The sequence below is a fragment of the Setaria viridis genome, chromosome 5, assembly GCF_005286985.2.
Source record: "Setaria viridis chromosome 5, Setaria_viridis_v4.0, whole genome shotgun sequence".
Classification (NCBI taxonomy): Eukaryota; Viridiplantae; Streptophyta; class Magnoliopsida; order Poales; family Poaceae; genus Setaria; species Setaria viridis.
Genome location: NC_048267.2, coordinates 4,564,173 through 4,583,641, shown reverse-complemented (window position 1 = coordinate 4,583,641; position 19,469 = coordinate 4,564,173). Strand labels below are relative to the sequence as shown.

At 48.9% G+C, this 19,469-nt stretch overlaps 3 protein-coding genes across 3 annotated transcripts; 2 read left to right on the top strand and 1 right to left on the bottom strand.

Moving 5' to 3' along the window:
- Positions 1-551: 551 nt before the first annotated feature.
- On the bottom strand, positions 552-10,828 carry LOC117857318 (uncharacterized). The gene is made up of 9 exons (XM_034739917.2): positions 10,388-10,828; positions 7,600-8,079; positions 6,975-7,349; positions 6,024-6,236; positions 5,046-5,417; positions 4,649-4,892; positions 4,418-4,565; positions 3,814-4,180; positions 552-3,175 (listed from the first exon to the last, which is right to left on the bottom strand). The coding sequence occupies exons 1-9, from the start codon at positions 10,425-10,427 to the stop codon at positions 567-569; spliced, it is 4,848 nt and encodes a 1,615-aa protein (XP_034595808.1). The 5' UTR covers positions 10,428-10,828; the 3' UTR covers positions 552-566.
- A 2,389-nt stretch (positions 10,829-13,217) lies between these two features.
- On the top strand, positions 13,218-14,549 carry LOC117859009 (uncharacterized). Its single transcript, XM_034742177.2, has one exon. It carries the CDS (start codon positions 13,678-13,680, stop codon positions 14,230-14,232), a length of 555 nt encoding a protein of 184 aa, XP_034598068.1. The 5' UTR covers positions 13,218-13,677; the 3' UTR covers positions 14,233-14,549.
- A 2,135-nt stretch (positions 14,550-16,684) lies between these two features.
- On the top strand, positions 16,685-18,797 carry LOC117858629 (uncharacterized). Its single transcript, XM_034741740.2, has 2 exons — positions 16,685-17,127; positions 17,437-18,797. The coding sequence occupies exon 2, from the start codon at positions 17,517-17,519 to the stop codon at positions 18,429-18,431; it is 915 nt and encodes a 304-aa protein (XP_034597631.1). The 5' UTR covers positions 16,685-17,127; positions 17,437-17,516; the 3' UTR covers positions 18,432-18,797.
- Positions 18,798-19,469: the final 672 nt, after the last annotated feature.

Below are 19,469 nucleotides of genomic sequence, written 5' to 3'. Positions count from 1 at the left end.
TTGTCCAGCCCACCTTTTAGCAAGTTTTAGCAACTAAAAACTTGCTAAAGTGCTAAACTTTAGCAACTCAACTTTAGCAAGTTTTATCAATGGTGTTTGGCAGTTTAGCGGCTAAAAGTTGCTAAATTTTAGCAACTAAAGTTTAGCAAGGTGGAACCAAACACCCCATTGGTAGTGCCGTAAGGATACGTGCTTGTATGCGTGTTTTGGGGGGGGGAAAAGACTGAAAATTGATGCCAGCATATCGGTGAACGTCGTAATTGATGATAGCGTGCATCGACCATGTTCTCTTCATGACGACGGCAGCATTGAGCATGACAATCCTATTGATCTAAACACTGGTACACTATTAATGGCATGCTAATTCTAGATTCAAAACTTTCAAGTCCTTGGCTACATGCCTACATACATGAATCCACTAGAAACCAAAATAAATTTACTAATTTAGCACCACCAACACTGAGCAGATGTGCTTTTGCTAATCATCAAGCACTATGAACGCGCGTATTGGCATCATTCCGCCGGCACTAACTGGGGATCGAAATTCCGCCGCCGTCCGCGTGTCGTCACCGGCCAGTCGGGCGCACGAGCTGCGAGAATGCCGCGCTGTTGGCCACCTCGTCGTCGTTCTCCTCGACGATGATGCACGCCTCGTGCGGCGGCCGGGTCGTGGACGACGTCTCCAGCGTCGTGACGCTGGCCGCGCTCCCGTTGCTGTTGCTGGGCTCGAGCGCCGCCGCCGAGCGCCCCGCCGTGCCGCTGCCCTCGCCGGCGGGCCGGCGCCCGCCGCAGCTGCCCCCTTCGAAGGCGTCCTGCAGCTGCATCGCGAACTCGAGGTTCCAGAGCACGTCCCCCATGGACGGGCGCTCGATGCCCTGCTCGCCGATGCACTTCTCGGCCGTGTCGGCGAACTTCTTGAGGCACTCCGGCGCGATCTGGTCCTTGATCGCCGGGTCGATGACGTCCTTCAGGGTGCCGTTCCGCTGGCACAGGAGCGCGTAGTCGGCGAGGCTGACCTGCTCCCGTGGCAGCGCCGGGTCGAGCGCCGGCCGCGCGAGGAGCACCTCGAAGAGCACGACACCGAAGGAGTAGACGTCGGACTTGTCGGTGAGCTGCTGCCGCCGGAAGTACTCCGGGTCGAGGTACCCGAAGCTGCCCTTGACCATGGTGCTGACGTGCGTCTGGTTGACCGTGGTGGGGCCGGACTTGGAGAGGCCGAAGTCGGAGACTTTGGCGACCCAGTCCCCGTCGACGAGGATGTTGGTGGTCTTGACGTCGCGGTGGATAATGGTGTACTTGGCGCCGGTGTGGAGGTAGTGCAGGCCCCGCGCGGCGCCGATGCAGATGTCGAGGCGGTGCCGCCACGACAGCGGCGGCTTGCCGCCCATGTAGAGGTGCTCCCGCAGCGTGCCGTGCTCCATGTAGTCGTAGACCAGGATCATCTCCCCGGCGTCCTCGCAGAAGCCGATGAGGGAGACGAGGTGCCGGTGCCGCAGCTTGGACAGCATCTCCACCTCCGTCTGGAACTCGTGCACGCCCTGCTCCGACGACGGGTTCGACCGCTTGATGGCCACCTTGGTGTCGCCGTCCACCACGCCACGGTACACCTTCCCAAACCCGCCCACGCCGATCACCAGCGACTCGCTGAAGTTTTTGGTGGCCACCTTGATGTCGGCGAACGAGAAGTGCCGGCACATGCCCGCCAGGTTCGCCGCGAGGTGGCCCGACGACTTGTTGCTCGTGTGGGAGTGGAACAGCGGCAGCCAGCCGGAGGTGTGCGACCCGCCGGCGGCGGCCAGCTCCCTGCTCTTCTTCTCCTGGTACCACACCACGCAGATGGCGGCGACGAGCCCGAGCGCGGCAGCGCCGCCCGCCGTGCCGCCCATCACCGTGCCCATGTTGCGGTGCCCGTGGGTCCTGGGCACCCCCTCGTCGCCCGCGCCCAGCTCCGCCTTGGCGAGCAGCCTGGACGGGTCCGGGTTGGGCCCGGCCAGGTTGCCGTCGGTGCCGTTGATCTTGAAGACCTCGAGGCCGTTGAGGGTGGCGTCGTAGAACTGCGGGCGGAGCGCCACCGACGGGTGCAGCGCCACCCACATGGCCTCGTCCCCGGGCTCGTCGGCCACGGACACCGCGAAGTCCTTGTACATGGGCACGCCCTTCTCCGTCGTCATCCCGATCACATCGGCGTCGGACTGCGCCGTCTTGTTGTTGACGTAGATGTCGAAGGCCCGCTGGTTGGGGCGGCTGAGCAGCAGCTCGCAGAAGTGGAGGCGGGCGACGTAGGTGAAGTTGCAGTCCACGGGCATGGTCCAGGTGAGGTTGTAGTTCTGGTTGAGGCGCGGGTCGGAGCCCATGGAGCGGGTGCCCAGGTACACCTCCGGCGGCGCGGCGTACTCGGCGACCTCGCTGGGGTACTTGAGCTGGAAGTGGGGGCCGGCCTTGTAGATGACGCCCTGCACCGGGCCCAGCACGTAGGGCGTGTCGTCGTACCACTGCCGGGTGAGGCCGGAGTCGTTGGACGGCGGGATGTACATGCCGCCGACGTTGAAGCGGTACATGGTCTGGAGCGCGGCGCCGGCGATGTCCACAGTCTGGTCCGCGAAGCCAACCATGGTGGCCGGGTCGGAGAAGAGGTCGGGCATGGAGATCACCTCGATGCCGTTGACGAAGGCGTAGGTGTCGTTACCCACCGGCATCGGCGTGAAGGTGATGGACAGGAACCCCGCCGGCGTCGGCGGGAGCGAGAACTCCCGGATGATGAACGCCTGGCTCAGCGCCTTGGCGTAGGTGTACGCGCTGAAGTTGCGGAGCAGCGTGAGGCCGGTGGAGGTGGTCACGGAGAAGTGGAAGCCGTCGGGGGCCAGGCCGTTGTAGGAGGAAGGGTAGAAGTGGAGGCGCACCCAGTGGCGGTCACGCGGGTTCACGGTGAAGTTGTACACGGCCTCCATGGTGAACACGCGCGCCGTCATGTAGGGGATGGTGGACGGCAGGCCGTTGTCCATCCTGTCGGCCGCCATCATCAGGGACGACTTGCCGGAATCGGTCAGCCACGTGTCGTCGTTCGTGTCCGCCATCCACTTCCGGCCGTCGCCATCCAGGCCGTCCGTCGCGGACCCGCAGTTGAGCAGGACCCTGTCCGCCGGGGCGTACGGCTTGGACTCCGCGATGGCGGCGGCTCCGGCGACGAGAAGCAGCACCAGCAATGGGCGCCGAGCTGTGCCAGCCATGCGCCGAGAGAGGACGACGATGCAGATGGTGGAGAGGGAGCTTGGCAGCCCGGCGGCCAATGGAAACGGTAGAGGAGATGGGTGACTAGGACATAGCGATTGGTGAAAGGGGAAGAGAGAGAAGGGTTTGGGGGATGAGAGTGAGAGTGTTCGACACCCGCGGGAGAAGGGGTTGAAGGCACGCGTACGGCAGGCCTGGGAGGTTACTCCGGGAACGAAGGCAACCCAAGGCGCAGGGGCATGCAGCTGAGAAATCCTACAAACATGTCCACCCACACATGGTGTTTGGCTGCATGGTTCTCCATATCCAGGTTCAGAGCATGCCGGATTTTCCACATAATAATTCTGGAGCTATGGACTGAAGAAGAAACTTTGAACAAAATCATTTCTTTCATACAAAGCCACCGAACGTCCTTGTGACAACAATCTAGTCTTTTCAGACGGTGAATGAAAATGGAATTTACATGTACCTCTTCCCAATGACTGGTCAGGCCAATTGGACCACCAGCCCTCCAATGGGTGACTACATTGCTACAGCCTCTAGAGAAACAACTCAGCAAGGCAACCACCCCCATCAGTCATCGACCTTCATGGAGATCTTCTGAGAAAACCGCAGTTCTTGGAATGGTTTCGGTGTCAAAGGGGCTGAGGCCTGAGAAGGGGCCGGAAGAGAACATGGATGAGGTACCATCAGATTCATAGGTCGTCGAAGACTGCCGGACGTTGGGGCGGGTGGGCGGTGTCGACATAGATTCCTGGAACTCTACAGATCTTTGAACCATCTTGAGTGACTGCACCACCTCACCCATTGTTGGCCTTTGGTTTGCCTCTGGTGAAACACAGGCTGCTGCGATTGTGCACACCCGCACAAAATCATCTTTCGGGTACTGGGTGCCAAGCCTGGGGTCAGCTAGTTCCTCTAATCTATCTTGATCTCGAAGAATCGGCCGTGCCTACAGTCAATCGAGAGAAAGAATGCCTTCAAATAAGTGAAATAATCACAGATATGAACAAATTCACTTAATTTCCTCGTGCCAGCTGCCTACACATATTATTATCTGCAGAAAAAACCACCTATACACACACAATTAGCTGTCTGCCTAATAGTCAGTGTAAAAAAGATTCTGATTCAGCAGTAAACCATGAAAGAACTACTGTGACATATAGTATATAATAGAACGAAGTATTACCCATGTCACTAGGTTTTCCTGCCCAGATGGCTGTGACATATCCACAGGCCTCCTCCCAGTTAGTAGTTCAAGTAGAACGACTCCATAGCTATATACATCGCTTTTTACAAGCAAGTGCCCTGTCATCGCATACTCGGGGGCAACATACCTGAAAACACACCAGAAGTATATTACAAATTCAGAACAGAAATAGCTGGGCAATTGCTCAAGGTAAAAGGCCATTTAGATTACCCGAAAGTGCCCATGACACGAGTTGAAAGATAATTAGCCCGCCCTTCAGGCGCCTGTTTTGCCAGACCAAAATCAGACACCTTAGCATGAAAATCATTCTCGAGCAATATATTAGAGGCTTTGAAATCCCTGTGGATTACGCAGGGCTGCGAATCCTCATGGAGGTATGCTAATCCCCGGGCAGCATCAAGTGCTATCCTCATCCTGGTGTCCCAATCCAAGGGGCAGTTAGCACCTAGTGCACCTGATAAAATGCAGTTCATCGTTAGAAGTATGTTTCTTATGTCTGGAAATTACAATATCCAAAAAAAAAAACTTAGATAATAGGTTCAGGTGGTGGAACTAAAAATGGAGGCTATGCAGCAAGGGTACAGGAAAAAGTTGCAATTGATCATACCGTGAAGCCAAGCCTCAAGGCTTCCATTGGGAACAAGCTCATAACAAAGAAGGTTCTGTGATGACTCGCGGCTGCTATAGTAACCAATGAGTTTCACAAGATTTCGATGGTGCAATCTGCTCAGCATTTCCACTTCAACTAAAAACTCCTTGTCTCCTTGGTGCCCTCCGGTAGTAAGCTTCTTTATAGCAACAGCCGTACCATCACCCAGTACCCCCTTAAAGACACGGCCAAAACCACCTTCTCCAAGCACACTTGAAGGCTCAAAGTTATTTGTTGCCGCTTTCAGTTCTTCGTATGAAAGGAACCTTGTGCTGGTGGGGCGAGGAAGTGACTCCACTGCAGAAACTGCATCTGGCGTCCTTTGCTTGGCTGCATAAAAGTATTATGGGGTTATACGTGCATAACATTGTTCCTGAAACACCAGGAAAGAACCCAGAAAACTTAATCTATCTTTTCAAGTTGACTGAATTCAGACACAACATACATCTCCATTAATGTCATTGCTAGGGTGTAGAGGTTGGGATCTCAAATACTCCATTATCTAAAAATACTCATGACACAGCTTCGGAAATGCATTATATTTCAAAAGGCTGCAAAGTATACTGGAGATGCATTTCTCCTAACATGACAAACATATGAATGCTTAGGGAAAATACATTAATTTACTGGATCCTATCAACAAAGTATAGCCACAGATTACAAAAGCCCACAAACCCCTTGGTGTGAACTGTAGTCATAGTTTTACCTCATGCTTTCTGGTTTGGACAGTTTTATGCAGTGCCTTAACTAAATAGTAATTACATAGTTTATAATAGCTATCTTTCTAGTCAGGACTCATCACACCTTTTGCAACTATTGCATAACATTTTTTTAGAAAAATGAAAATAAAAACAATCAATCACTATCACATTAGGAACACACCAAATGTGTATTGGTTCCAAGAAAATAACACATAGTGGATAGTAAGATACGTACGTGTTTCAACAGGAGGCACTTTCTTTTTCCCTTTCCTAAATGTGCAGAAGCAAATTGTTAAAACAATCAGCAAGACCCCAATTAGAGCACCAACACATATGATAATGACAGTAATCAGGCTTGGATGTCTATTGTTGCTGGGATCCCCACTCGGACTTGGTATGGTAGATGATGTAGATGGAGAGGCCTTAGGTGCTATTGTGAATGCTGGAGCTGCCAATGATACAGATAGCAGTATTAAGAATATGGAGTAGTAACTAAAAAAGAACCAAGATAGACTGATACACATTTAAAGCTCATTTATATAATATATGTAAGAATTATCATGTTCACGAGCTTCATTTTTGTATCATAACATCTAGGCATCCAAAGGTCAAGAACATTTTGTGATAGACATGTAAATTCAACAGACATGCCTTGGACGGGAAACCAAAGGAAAATTTCTGTACAACTTTTCACCAGGGTGGCAAATACTTTAAAGGCATAGGACATACATACAGGCAAATCGGATAAATTATTAAGATGCAACTTACATGTGTAGGGGGGAGTATACACAGTTATAAACAAGAAAAACACAACAACAGAAGTACATAAATTTAGAAGGAAAGAAGAGAATAGTGAATGTAGCTATTCCTTACTCTTCTACCATAATTACCATTTTTAACTCTTCATATTGAAAAAATTAGGTAGGACAAGGGAAGAGTATGGTGCCTTTTACCAAATGGTGTCTCTTCTTTTCCTTTTAACACTTTTGAGCTAATTTGATATATGAAAACTCCAGATTTCCATAACCTGTTGGTGGTTCACACTACATCTACACCTATAATATCAATCTCATATTAAGCAAACAATAAGAACAAAAACAAAGCAGCATTCTTTCCCTTCCTGGACAGTAACAAAACTGTCATCATTCTAGTAACAAGCATAAAGTATAAGATCAAAAGCTATTACCTGGGGCTGGGGCCAATGGCCTGAACCATGTTAAATTAAGAAGATTATAGTCCCCGACCAACACAGGATCAATCCGAATTGTATGCTGAGTAAGTGAATAATTCATTGTGTTAACTTGATCGGCTGCAAAGCTAATTCCGGTATGGGGTGCTATATCCATTGTGATATTTAGTCCAGAAGCTCCAACAACGTAAAAATTTACAATCTCGAACTGATTAACACGCAGGTTGAGCTGAGAAGCAAGTTCTTGAAGAAAGTCATTGCTCCAATTTGAAATCAAGGAAACATTACGAAGGAAGAGCTCAACTCTCACTGGATAAACACAATGGCAGTCCCGGGTGCCTCGTTTTTGTACCATGTTTGGTGCACAACAGCCTAGTAAATGAACAAGAATTAAAATATGGTTAACAGCATATCCAGAACACCTCAGTAGTATTACGGATACTATTGGAGTCAACGATATCAGCCACATAAAGATTGGAGCAAATAGGTCAGAACGAAATGTACAAATGATGTTTTTCTTGAATAGACAAATAGCCTACCGTCAATCAAATTGTCTAATTTGAAGCTATGTGAGAAATTATTTACAGTTACAATATTCCAAGGCCCTGGCAAATAGACTTACCATTGTGAGGGGATACTGGAGGTTGCACTAATCCAGAAGGAGCTGCGCTTGAATTGGAAGCTGCATCTGGAGGGTCAGCATCAACATGAGCAGGAGCAGCCGTTGCTAATATTCTGTCATGCTGCACCAAAGGACGTGATAGATCTGAGGAATAAATGGCCAGATCTAAAGTGCCAGGCACGGAACTATAGCTAGGCACTGAAACAGGAGGATGTGCGGATGACAGGGCAACTGTTGATGAATATAGCTTCTTTTGTCTTTGCTGGCCATCTGCTGGTTGCACTGAAACACCTATGAGGACTTTATCTTGAGATGCCATGGAATGAAATGGTCTCCAACCTTGAGATGGAGGCATAGCAGGAGCCACTACTTCTAGAGCTGAAGTTTGAACAACCAAACTGATCCCACTGAGAAATTCCAGGATCAACACAGCAGCCAAGAAATTGAATGCAAGATTTCTCAAAGTATCTTCAGAAAATCCTGAAAACAAGTTGTACATCAACCTGTCAGAATCTTCTTTTACGAATTATGTATAATGAGCAGAACGGGTATACAATATTAGTGCAGACAGTAGATGCTGGATGACCATGGCTCATTGGCACCTAAGAAACAACATAAAAATGTTACAAAGAAAAAATCTTCTAGGGTAGTAACCAAAAGGTCACATGTGCTCTTTACACATGCCTCAAATGTAGGTAGAGATAGAAATGCCCATGTGTATGTAAAGATAGATTTGTGTCCATCTACTTCTGTTCCGATGAGCCAACCATTGTTTACTGGCCCAAACTTTAGTGTATGATCTTCCCACTCATTTTAAACTATTTTATGATAGATCTTCTAATATTGTCGAGATTTGCCATTACTAATTTAAACAGGATAGCTATGCCATTTTTATGATTCATTATCCAAAGGATTATTTCACCTCATTCAGATTTTTCTACAACCGGCATTCATCAATTTTAATATGCATCCAATTAAACAATGTATTTGAATAAAAATATAAGCATCAGACCACAAAGATTACTTTTTTTCCCTCAAACACGCAGACCACAGAATTTGAACATGGTACTGCCTATTATCTGCTCCAGTGTACATTGAGTCATTATGCTGCTATGCACAAGCTACTAAATATCTACCATATTCATGGCAGCTGGTGCCTGGCAGAGTACTGGTAAAGATTACAACTCACCTTTAAGTCCTTAAATTTTCAAGATGGTCGCGACAAATGGTGGTTAAACTACATCCTATAAATGTTGATATTTATTACTACATATGCAAGCATAATCTTATTTATTATGGTGGTTTAAATATATCTAAGCCAGTTTTTAATACATATTGGCAGACAATAATTAGTCCTATAAAAATTGGCTATATTTTCCAGGCACAGAGTATTTTCTTCAGCATTATTATGATATTAGCATTTCAAGGACACTCTCCAAACAAAGGTTTCTTCTTGTTTAAACTCGCGATCTAAATGGGCAGCACATGCACCGTAAAAGAATGTTGTGCGCATGCTAAAACTCAGGAATAGTAAAAAGTAGCACTTAATGGGAGCTTATAGATAATTTATACTGCTGCAAAAAGCCCACAATGTGTTCCTACTTGGCAGCTCGGTAACAATATACAGTACAACTATCCCGGCAGCATCTGATGGTACGGGCAAACGACTAGAGTTTTCAGTTTTCATCCCATCGCAAAAAAGGCCCTTGAGGGAGGGCGGAGCCAGCAATGGGGTGATGGAGATAGGAGCACAAGCCAGTAACAAGGATTGTGGCAACAGTGATCGTGGCTAATGTGGCAGTGATGGTTGGCACCTAGGGACTAGGGTTTGGAGTCTGTCTAGGTTTGTGCCTGTCAGCTAAATCGAATCTCAATCTCTGTCCCTATTGAGCCGGGCCTGATGGCCGTAAGGGACCAAGTACCCAAATAAAGGACCAGCCTGGTCTATCTAAGACTAGCAACCCAAGTCGGTAATCAAGATGTCATATCAGCATACTTGCCAAGTACGTCGAGTCGATGAATCCTATTGGTGCTGCTAGGTCAACACGACAACTAATGGGCGACGTGATGACAATGAACAACTATTAGGACACACCCCCAACAAAGGTTGGGGAAGAAGTGAAAAGTGTTATATTCACATAAATAGGACAGGTTCTGAAGCATGGCGCAGTACTCTAGAAACGAGAATATGAGGAACGCCCCTTTTCAGCAAATGATGATCTGTTAATACAGTTTCTTCAACTGTGGTAATAAATTGGTAGCCCAATGCTCAAATAAGATCAGGTGAATGCAAGGACAGAAGCCGAGAACATTTATAAACAACGTAATCATACATCAAGATACAGAAACATTGCTAGGTAACAACACCCAGGCCCAGCAATCTCAATCTTCAAAACCAACAAAGCAGCAGATGTTCCATCCAACGGACGGGTTCATCTTCATGGTTTCAGGTTCTCTAAGCTCTACATTCTAGTATCCGACTTCAGTCTCCAGATATGCTGCAAAGCAAAGCCTACTAGTTACCAAGCGACCCCAAGCAAACCCGAATTCTCAGGCGAGCTCCCGATTGCGCAATCAAATGGTAGGTTGGTAAGTACAGTAAGATCCTAAAGCAAACTCCACTGCGGCAGACGGGTTAGCTCAAACCGCGCCGTGGAGACGCCATTTCCCCACCGCTGAAACCTCAAATCGCTCCGCATAGTCGCGGCACAACCCCCGAGTACTCGAGTCCACCGCACCACCTAGCATCAAGCACGGAGAGTAGGGCTCAGATCAGGGGGGAACTCACCTCGACTGGGGCGGCAGCCCGCCCGCCCGAGCCGCGCCATCCCACCGCAGCGGCGGCGGCGGCGCTGCTTCTGCTGCTGCTGCTGTTACCGGCGCCGGACCGGCGGGGGCCGGTGCGCTCGTCGCGGCGCCGGCGAGGCGGGGCCCATGCGCGCGGGAGTGAAGGAGCCAAGGAGGGGAGGGGGGGTAGGGTTTGGGGGGGGGACGGCGCCTGCGGGGAGCTGCGGCGGCGTGCGGGGTTGGAATGGATGGATTTCACTTTCCTTTTCCTCTCCTCTCCAGCTCTCCTTCCGCGGCGCGGGCTCGGCTGTCTCTCGGCAGCTGCCGGTGGTGGCTTTGATTTGCTTTTTGCGCCTGCGCTGCCGCTGCTTTGCCTTTCTTTTCCCTACCTCCTGCGACTTTTCTATCCCTCTCCTCGCCGTTGCGGACGACCTGGTACTCCGAGTTGGCTCAGACCTCAGTGAGTGTCCAGTGCGGTTTACTCCAAAAGTCGAAGCCGACGCAAGTGGAGGCGGTCAAAGTTCTCCCCCGCCTGAGAGCTCAGCAGCCACTGCAAAATGCTGAGCACAGAACGTCCTGAAATCCCCAATGGCAGAGTACGGTTAGGCTAGCAAATTAACAGTATGGTGCTTGTTCTATCTGTACGGCTAAACGGCTGTTTACCTTACTGTTTGAGTGGTCATTTAACCTAATAACTAATGAGACGATGGGTGACCAACTGTTCAGTGATTCGAGTTCGTATAAAGATTTCTCAAAAGAGTTGATGTGAAGATGAGAATTTTTCAATGCAGAGATCAAGATTACCCAAATTGAATTATAAAACAGAATTAGCATGCAAAGTTCCCTTCGGAATCCAAACAAGTTCTTGCATCTGCTCGTGCGCATTTAGCGGAGAGAGAGGTCTGTTTCATGCCAGTCCACATGCACACCGGCCAAAGAAATCAAATCAGCCACGGATTAAAAAAAAACCCAACTATTCTAGGTAGGCTACGTCGTTTACTCATGTGCAAGGCAACAAAAGATGGGTCACGCGCCTACGCTTAACTAAAATCAGTCCTACACCGTACTACCAGCTTGGGACAAACTAATCTGTCAATCTACGACGAGTTGTTTAGTTTAACCCTGCCGGGGTCCGAGGACGACGCCCAGCACACGCACAGGCGCGGTAGCCGCGTATCAGATCCCGGTAGCCGTGGACGTCGACCTCTCATGTGTGCGCGCCTTCATGGGGCTCTCCCCTTCCCGTGCTCGCGTCGATCGCTCCATTCCATTCGCTGCTGCCAGATTGACAACGACGCTTTACCTCTTCTTTAATCAACGACCACAGCCGGGGGGTTCAAAGATCAAAGCGTGGCAAAAGCAAAGCCGTCGCCGATCCTGGACCATGAGCGCCATGATTTGATTAATGCATGGTGTGTTTTTTCTGCTGATTTTCTGTGCCGGGAGGATTTCTTAGTTTGGACTTTGATATGCTGATACGATACTTTTTACTTGTTTTTTTTCCCCCGTCTTCGTCGTGGGTGAGACTGAGACCGCGACTGGATCAGATGATCTCGTGCAGTTCAGCAAGTCGTTGTCCTTGGCTGAATTCAGTTGGGCATACTTTGACCTCCATGGCAGGGAGCCATGCCTCTCCTCTGTTTTTTCCTTACAACTTGCGACTTTCTTTTAAACTGTCTGACGATACGCGAACACCGCAGATCCGTCTAGGATGTGTCAAGGTCAGAGTTCTTTTCTGCAGCTGATGGAAGTGAATTTCAGCGAAAGTTATGAGTACCTAACTGCTGGTATGGTTGTGGAAAAACGCCTAACTTGATGTGGCAACAAACTAAATGTTCATTTCAAGCTGTCTGACTATACTACGACGGTATATCAAGTTTAGATGGACATGGATTAAAGCGTTTGGATTCGACACTAGATAGTCTTTTTTGGACTTGAATTGGATTATGGACTTTCTTATTTAGAGTAGGTCTTCTGCATTTGGATTTGGATCACAATCCATTCCTACCTCTGATCACGAAGTTTCTCACTATTGTGAATACTCTCTCCTGTGACAAGCAATCATATTTTGGATAAGATCTGATCAAACGTCTGACACTTTGCCCGTATATGATTTTAAATATTTTAAGTTGTTTGGAAACATAAAAATCATGCATGTAAAATATAATAATGTTATAGATTTATTAGATTTTATAAACATATAATACAAAGTAGTGGTCAAAATTGCACCTGAAACACCAATAGAAAGGACTAAGTATTTCCATTTGGAGGGAATAGTTCGTAAATTGTAACATGCTTAACTACTAGTATTTTCTAGAAGAGACCTTTAAATCCGTCAGTTGGTCAATACTTCCAATTTCTCACACCATTTTTGGATTGCCAATTTGATGCCACATAAGTTGATATTTTGTTCTAGAAATACCATTGTGGCATTGTCAATACTCCATGGAGTTAGAAAATAGTGACATCGTGGGTTCCATGCAGGCAATTTATCAAAAAATTGATTATCAATCATTTCATGTTGTTTGAGATTGAAAATAGTTGAAATGGTACAAGTATATTTGACTAAAAAACAGAATCATGGTCTTAGATTTTTCTATGGTTTGTAAATATATTACTATGGAAAATTGAGATGAAATTGGCTTTAGGAAAAGTGCCCATGTCTATTACATCACCCTTTTTTTACTGAAGAGAATAAAAATAGATACAGAGCTATAACTGTGTTAATTAAGCGTTTGAATGGGCTGACCGGATGAAACGACCAAAACCGTTATAAAAGTATTATTAGATTTTTTTTTGCATATCTTCGATCGTTTGTTCTTTTATGGTTCTGCTCTAAATTCCTCGACAGATATTCTGGTAGGAATGACACATGGATATACTCTTGTTTTCCCCTTGTACGTAGCAATGGGAGCAGGGAGATGATAAGGTCTGTGGTATGGCATGGAGGAGAAGATAAATGAGGAGTACCACAGAGGCTGCAGCAGGTTTTCATCGACCTCGCGATACCAGAGGTACCATCCCATTATCCCAGATCACCAGATCGGTTAATGGAAATGAGGCCTTGAGCTCCTAGCCATTGTTTAATTAGGGCAGCTTAGCTTAGTAATCGTCCCAATAACGCCAGCGACAACAAAGGGAGGAGAGCCGCCATTTCCGTGGCTCATGCACGCATGCAACCACCCCTGCCACCCGCCTCGCGTAGTATTTATCTCCCTCGCCCCCGCCCGATCCAGCATTCCCGGCCCCTCCCCTCGCCGCCGGCCTAACACCAGCAGCTAGCTAATAGCCATGGCCACGGCCGGAGCCCGCGCGGTGCTCATCGTCCTCGGCGCGGCCGCCGTCGCGCTCCAGCTGGTCGCGGCGCCGGTGTCGGCCGGCAGGGACAACACCGCCGCGGTGGCGGAGGTGTGCAAGAACACCCCGTTCCCGGAGCTGTGCACGGGCTCGACGCAGAAGCACGCCAGGAAGTACGACACGGTGGACCCGCTGACGGTGCTGGAGATGCAGGTGGACGCGTTCAAGAAGCGGGTGAGGGCGGCGAGCAGGCGCGCCAAGAGGGAGGCCAGGGCGGCGGCCACCCCGGAGCAGCGCCGGGCGCTGAACCTCTGCAAGAGCTTCTACCTCGACGCCGGCGACAACCTCGGCGCTTGCAAGCGCGCCATCAGGTTCAGGGACGGCGTCACCATCCGCGCCACCATGAGCATGGCGGCGCAGGACATGCAGAACTGCGACGAGGAGTTCAGGAAGGCCGCCGCCAAGAACCCCGTCTGCGACCTCAACAGGTCGCTCGTCGACATGTCCGAGAACTGCCGCGCCCTCTCCAACATGATCCCTGCTAGCTGAAGTGCTCTTCGCTTCGCTTGAAATTTTGTGCTTTTATTTTTATTTTTGCCCCGATGTAATTTGTTCAGTAGCGTCCGAGTGCGGCCAGCATGTGATGGCTGCGCGCGTCAGTAGCTGGACGCACGCATGCTCTGCCTCTGCTCAGTCCATGCGGAGCGCGTCCTTCTTTTCCGTTGCCCCAATTGTGCGCGGCATGGCTAGCTTGAGATGGACCGTGTGGGATGGCACGGCTCGTTGAGCGGCATGGCGCGCTTGCAGGGCGCGGCCTAACCTGCTAATTTTGTGCTTCTAAGACAGTCAATACAACTGAAAATGTTTCTCATTTCTCCACAGCACAAAACATCGTGTGTACTGTCGTTCCTCATGTTCGTGTGATTTTTATATATATCAAGGTTGGTTTGTTCATTAACACAAACATTCTGCAATGTTTACAACATCCCAGATGCAACTACTGTCGAAAGATTGAGAAAGCAGTATATATACTCAATTGCCCAACACACGAGCCTCGTTAGCACTGCACCTTACATGATAAAAGAAAATGAAACAAAGTTGCTCGCTACTCCCTCCATCTCAAATTACTATTCGTTTTGAGTTTTTAGATACATAATTTTTTGATACGTATCTAGACATGCATGCATCTAGATCCATAGCAAAAGCTATGCATCTAGAAGAGCCCAAACGAACAGTATAAATCCTCATATATCAGCAACAATAGGACTTGCCATGGAGTAGGGGTCCCTCGTAGAAGCGGCCACACTTTTTGAATTACCCTCGAGCAATATAATTAACTCCCAAATCACCTTGCGGAAACCTTCATCATGCGTAGAACACAACACTACATCGAAGAGTCTGTGCTTCCGCAACCTCTCGGTTAGGGACGCCATGAAACGACTGACGACGGCAGCCTATCGAACATCTACCAAGTATCTGCATGAGTTGGGTTGTAGGATCACGCATTGCCAAATAATAATTGGGTATCCCATGAGCCTAGTATGGTGACCAATCGGGAGAGGCATTTAGGTTTCGCAAACGCATGATGCATCAAGAACTCCATAGCGTTAACATTCTTGTTCGCGATACCTTCTCTGTGTCGATGGTAGCATGGCGACAACAATGGCCATGATATCGTGGCCAAGGAGGCCGGTAGATCGCGGCATATCTGCTCCTCACCATAACAAACTATGCTAATTGCAACCTCATGATGGCGATCATACTCCTGGAGTGGGGACTCTCGAGAACGCCGTTGAGCATGATGATGACGAGCTACAAGAAGAAAGGATGGCAGGAGATGATGCGTGCCTTGCCATTAGAGACACACGTGTGCATAGGCTCTAACCTGCAGATACGCAACACCAATGCCCACTGTAGCTCCAAGAGGAGTTTGAAGGCATTGCCTCCTGTAATGGTGGATCAACAAATGAATTCTTCATGTCATCATGAGTGGTTCGCAGGATCGATCACGTAATCAGTGTCCTCACTCCTCAGTGGTCGTAATATCATCGCCTCGCTCCGGTCAATCTTCATGTACAATCTCCTTTTCATCTTCACCGTGCTTGGTCCACCATTTTATAGCTAGACTTGAAACCTCTACGAATAAATAGTGCGCGTTGTGCTTCGTTCTTGCAATCCATGCATAGATATTTTTAGAGAAAGAAAAAATATTTATAGTGATGATAATTTTGGGATAATATGTTTTAAATTGGACAGTAAATTAAATCTAACTTGAGTGTCCACTAAAGTTGACTTTCTCATACAATCCCTTTCTTTATACTCCCCTTGAACATGAGAACTTGTAAAGCACCACATCAAAAGAGTGACAATTTAAAGAATGCTTTCCGAAAATTGATACTCCAAAACTCAACTTTAGTGAGGTGGTGCTTTCAAAAATTACTATCCCGTTTAGCCTATTTTTAAATAATTTAAATATTATTTTATCCTAATACCCAATGTGGTCGAATCGTTTTTCCCTGAGGGCACCACCACCCATTAAATGTTGAACAATGCAATTTTTTTAGGATTTTGAACAATCCAATTTAGATTCATATTGAAACTTGACCGGGTCAACTAAGGTTTCAAGTTTCAACATATTTGGTCGGGCATTTTTTTTTCCTGCATCCTCGCTCATGTAAGGGGAGATCATCTTATTGCTTGGGCTTCTTTCTTGCTAGACATCCCCATCCCAATGTGCTCACCAAGTTTGTGCACGACGCTAGGCCAGTTCCCGAAGGCAATCTCCTTCCATGGAGCTCTGCTCCATTTACTTTCAATCTCTAGCATGGCATTAGCAGTCTGAGCTGCCAATCTTTATTAGAATGTTTTTTTAAAAAAAGATGAAATTCTCCACATGGATACCGAGCTGCTTTAATTTTCATGCAAATTACACGGATAAAAAATTCTCTACGGCAGTGCCGCACCGCGCCTTGTGCGACACTGCCTAGATGACCGATGTGTGTCCACGGAGCACCCATCCTTTCCATCAGCGAACCAAGCCGAACCGGGGTCTCCTCCGCGAAGTAGATCGAGCTAACTTCCACTACAAAGCAGAAAACAAAAATCAAATCGGCTCTCTGAAAGTAGATCGAGCCGCCCCTGTCCTCAGGCGTTCGTCGCTGGTGGTGAGCGGCACCTCTGGCCGTCGAGCTTGATGTCGCGGCTGCACGTGGACTTTAGTTGCTTGGAGCAGGTGCAACTGGGCAGTTGTGTGCGTCCAAGAGGTGCAGATCAAGCAGAACATCACCGATTCAGAGGCTGAGAGCGCACAGTGTCCAATCCCGTCTGACTCGTCAGCTCCATCCGTTAACCACGCCGGCGGCCACCTCTATAGTGACCCGCTCCTGCAGCCATGGCATCCTCATGTACCGGGGCAAACCATAGTAGATGCAAATCAAGAGAAAGGTAAAGGAATACTACCATCTTCAGACTTCATCTGTTGTTGGTTGCTGCCTTGTTGCCGGCAGCAAAACCATACCGGGCATTTACATCCTGATGTTTGGTAGCATATTGTCGGATGGACGGAGGATGGAGTTTAGATTTCAGGAGAAGATTTGGTTTAGAATCTCTAGTTATTGAGCCTTTGTAGTGTAGGTTCGGTACTGATTTAATTTATTCTGTAGTAGCAAATTTTGTTGGAATTTGTAGAGGAGACATGCAGTGTCAATTTTGAACCAGTACCAATTAATCTGAATGTTTGAAGTGCTGCTGCAGGATTTGATTTGGTTCCGCCCAGCGCTCAGCTTAGAAGAAAGCTCGATGTCCCAAGTCAGCTTCACCAGCTAGCAGAGGAGATGCAGGCTCGACTCATTCGATCGCTGATGGAAATGTTCGTGGACACGCGTTGGCCATCTGGGCGGTGTCGCACCACACGCGCGGTGCGGCACCGCTGCAGAGAATTTTCTTCCAAATTACACCCGTCAAGCGGAAGGGCTACCAAAAATGGGAGCTTAAAAGCTTGGCAATGGCAACCAACGAACGGACAGAGGCAACCAGGGCAACGGAGGACAAGCCGCCATTCCCGCTGCTCACGCACGCCGCATGCAACCAGGCATCTCGCGTACTTATCTCCTCCGTCCTCCCCCGTCGGAGGAGCAGCCCCACCTCTCCTCCCCGGCCTCCTCCTCCGACACGCAGCCAGCCCAGCCCACACGCACGCTCTCATCATGGGACCCCGCGCGCCGCTGCTCCTCGCCGTCGCGGCGGCCTGCTCGCTCCTGGCCGCGCCGCCGGCGGCCGCGACCCTGCCCTCCCAGACCGCCAGCTCCAAGACGGTGGCGGACGTGTGCAAGGGCACGGCGTACCCGGCGCTGTGCACGACGACGGCGGGGGAGCAGGCGAAGCGGTACCCCGTGGTGGAGGCGCTGACGGTGCTGGAGATGCAGGTGGACGCGTTCGCCAAGCGCACGGAGGCAGCGCGGGCGCACGTGGCGGAGGCGGCCCAGACGGCGTCCCCGGCGGCGCGGGCGAAGCTGGACCTGTGCAACAGCCTGTACCTGGACGTGCTGGACAACCTGGGCGCCTGCCGCCGCGCCATCGGCTTCAAGGACGCCGTCACCATCCGCGCCACCATGGGCATGGCGGCGCAGGACATGCAGAACTGCGACGAGCAGTTCAGGCAGATCGGCGAGAAGAACCCCATGGAGCGCTTCGACGAGTCGCTCGTCGAGATGTCCGAGAACTGCCGCTCGCTCTCCAACATGATCTGATGATCATCTCGATCGCTCAGAGGCTGACGACACGGCCGCCCGGTGGGCCCTCTAATAGCTCGCGCGGTTGTCGCTGCGTGCTCTCGCGCGACATTGATGCGCTATACTGAGTTTATTTGCTTTGAAAAAAGTTTGATCGCCGTACAATGTGTGTTGTAGTCTGGTCTCTGAAACGAAGAGGCGCATTGAGGTGGGATGTACATTTCTGGTTCAGACTGAAATCTGAATCACGGTTCAGGTTCTGCAAAAAAGAGGATCATCTGATGATGATCATGTTGTACTCTAGCTAACTCTCTCCCAACCAGATTTTGGCCTTTAATCATCTTGCCATACGGACAATGATCGCCGTATATATAAACACATTCCGGCGTTTTGGCTGCCCCGTTGTTGGTTTATTATGCCCTTTTTTGTGTGTGGAAACATGTTCACATGCTCAGCTAAATTGCTGGCCAGAAAACTGATTACAGATTAGTCTAGGAAACAATATATCTAGCCAGGGCTAAATATGGCAATTACAATCACCAAGCAAAGTGAAATTGTTCTTATATGGGCACAATAGTCTTCTTCCACTTCTTCCATTCCGAGGAGTGAGCGGTGATTGGGGTCATCTCATCATCTGTTCCAGAAATGCAAATGGGTCAAAGAAGCATGGAGGATGCTACTGAAACTCTTTGAATTGCTCTTCAGCGAAAGCTATGTTCAAGAACCTAGGATGCCATGGACTTTGGAACTAGACTCGCAGAACGAAGAAAACATGCTTGTTGCTTGATACAAAAAGTGTCTGGCTCTGGCCTATACATTGACATCCGTAGGAGTTGTGGGTGGCACCGGCAGACTACCTATTGGCCAAGTATTTCTTAAACACAAAGGTGCTTAAGCCAATAATCTCGATGGTTTGAATCATACTAACCGCCGAACTTAGAAAAGAGAACTGATGAAGTGACGGTTTCGCTCAGGATCTTCGTAATCCTAATTTTATGTTTTTGAAACAATTGATTTTATTTTTGTAGCTAATTATGATTTTATCACCTCATCCCT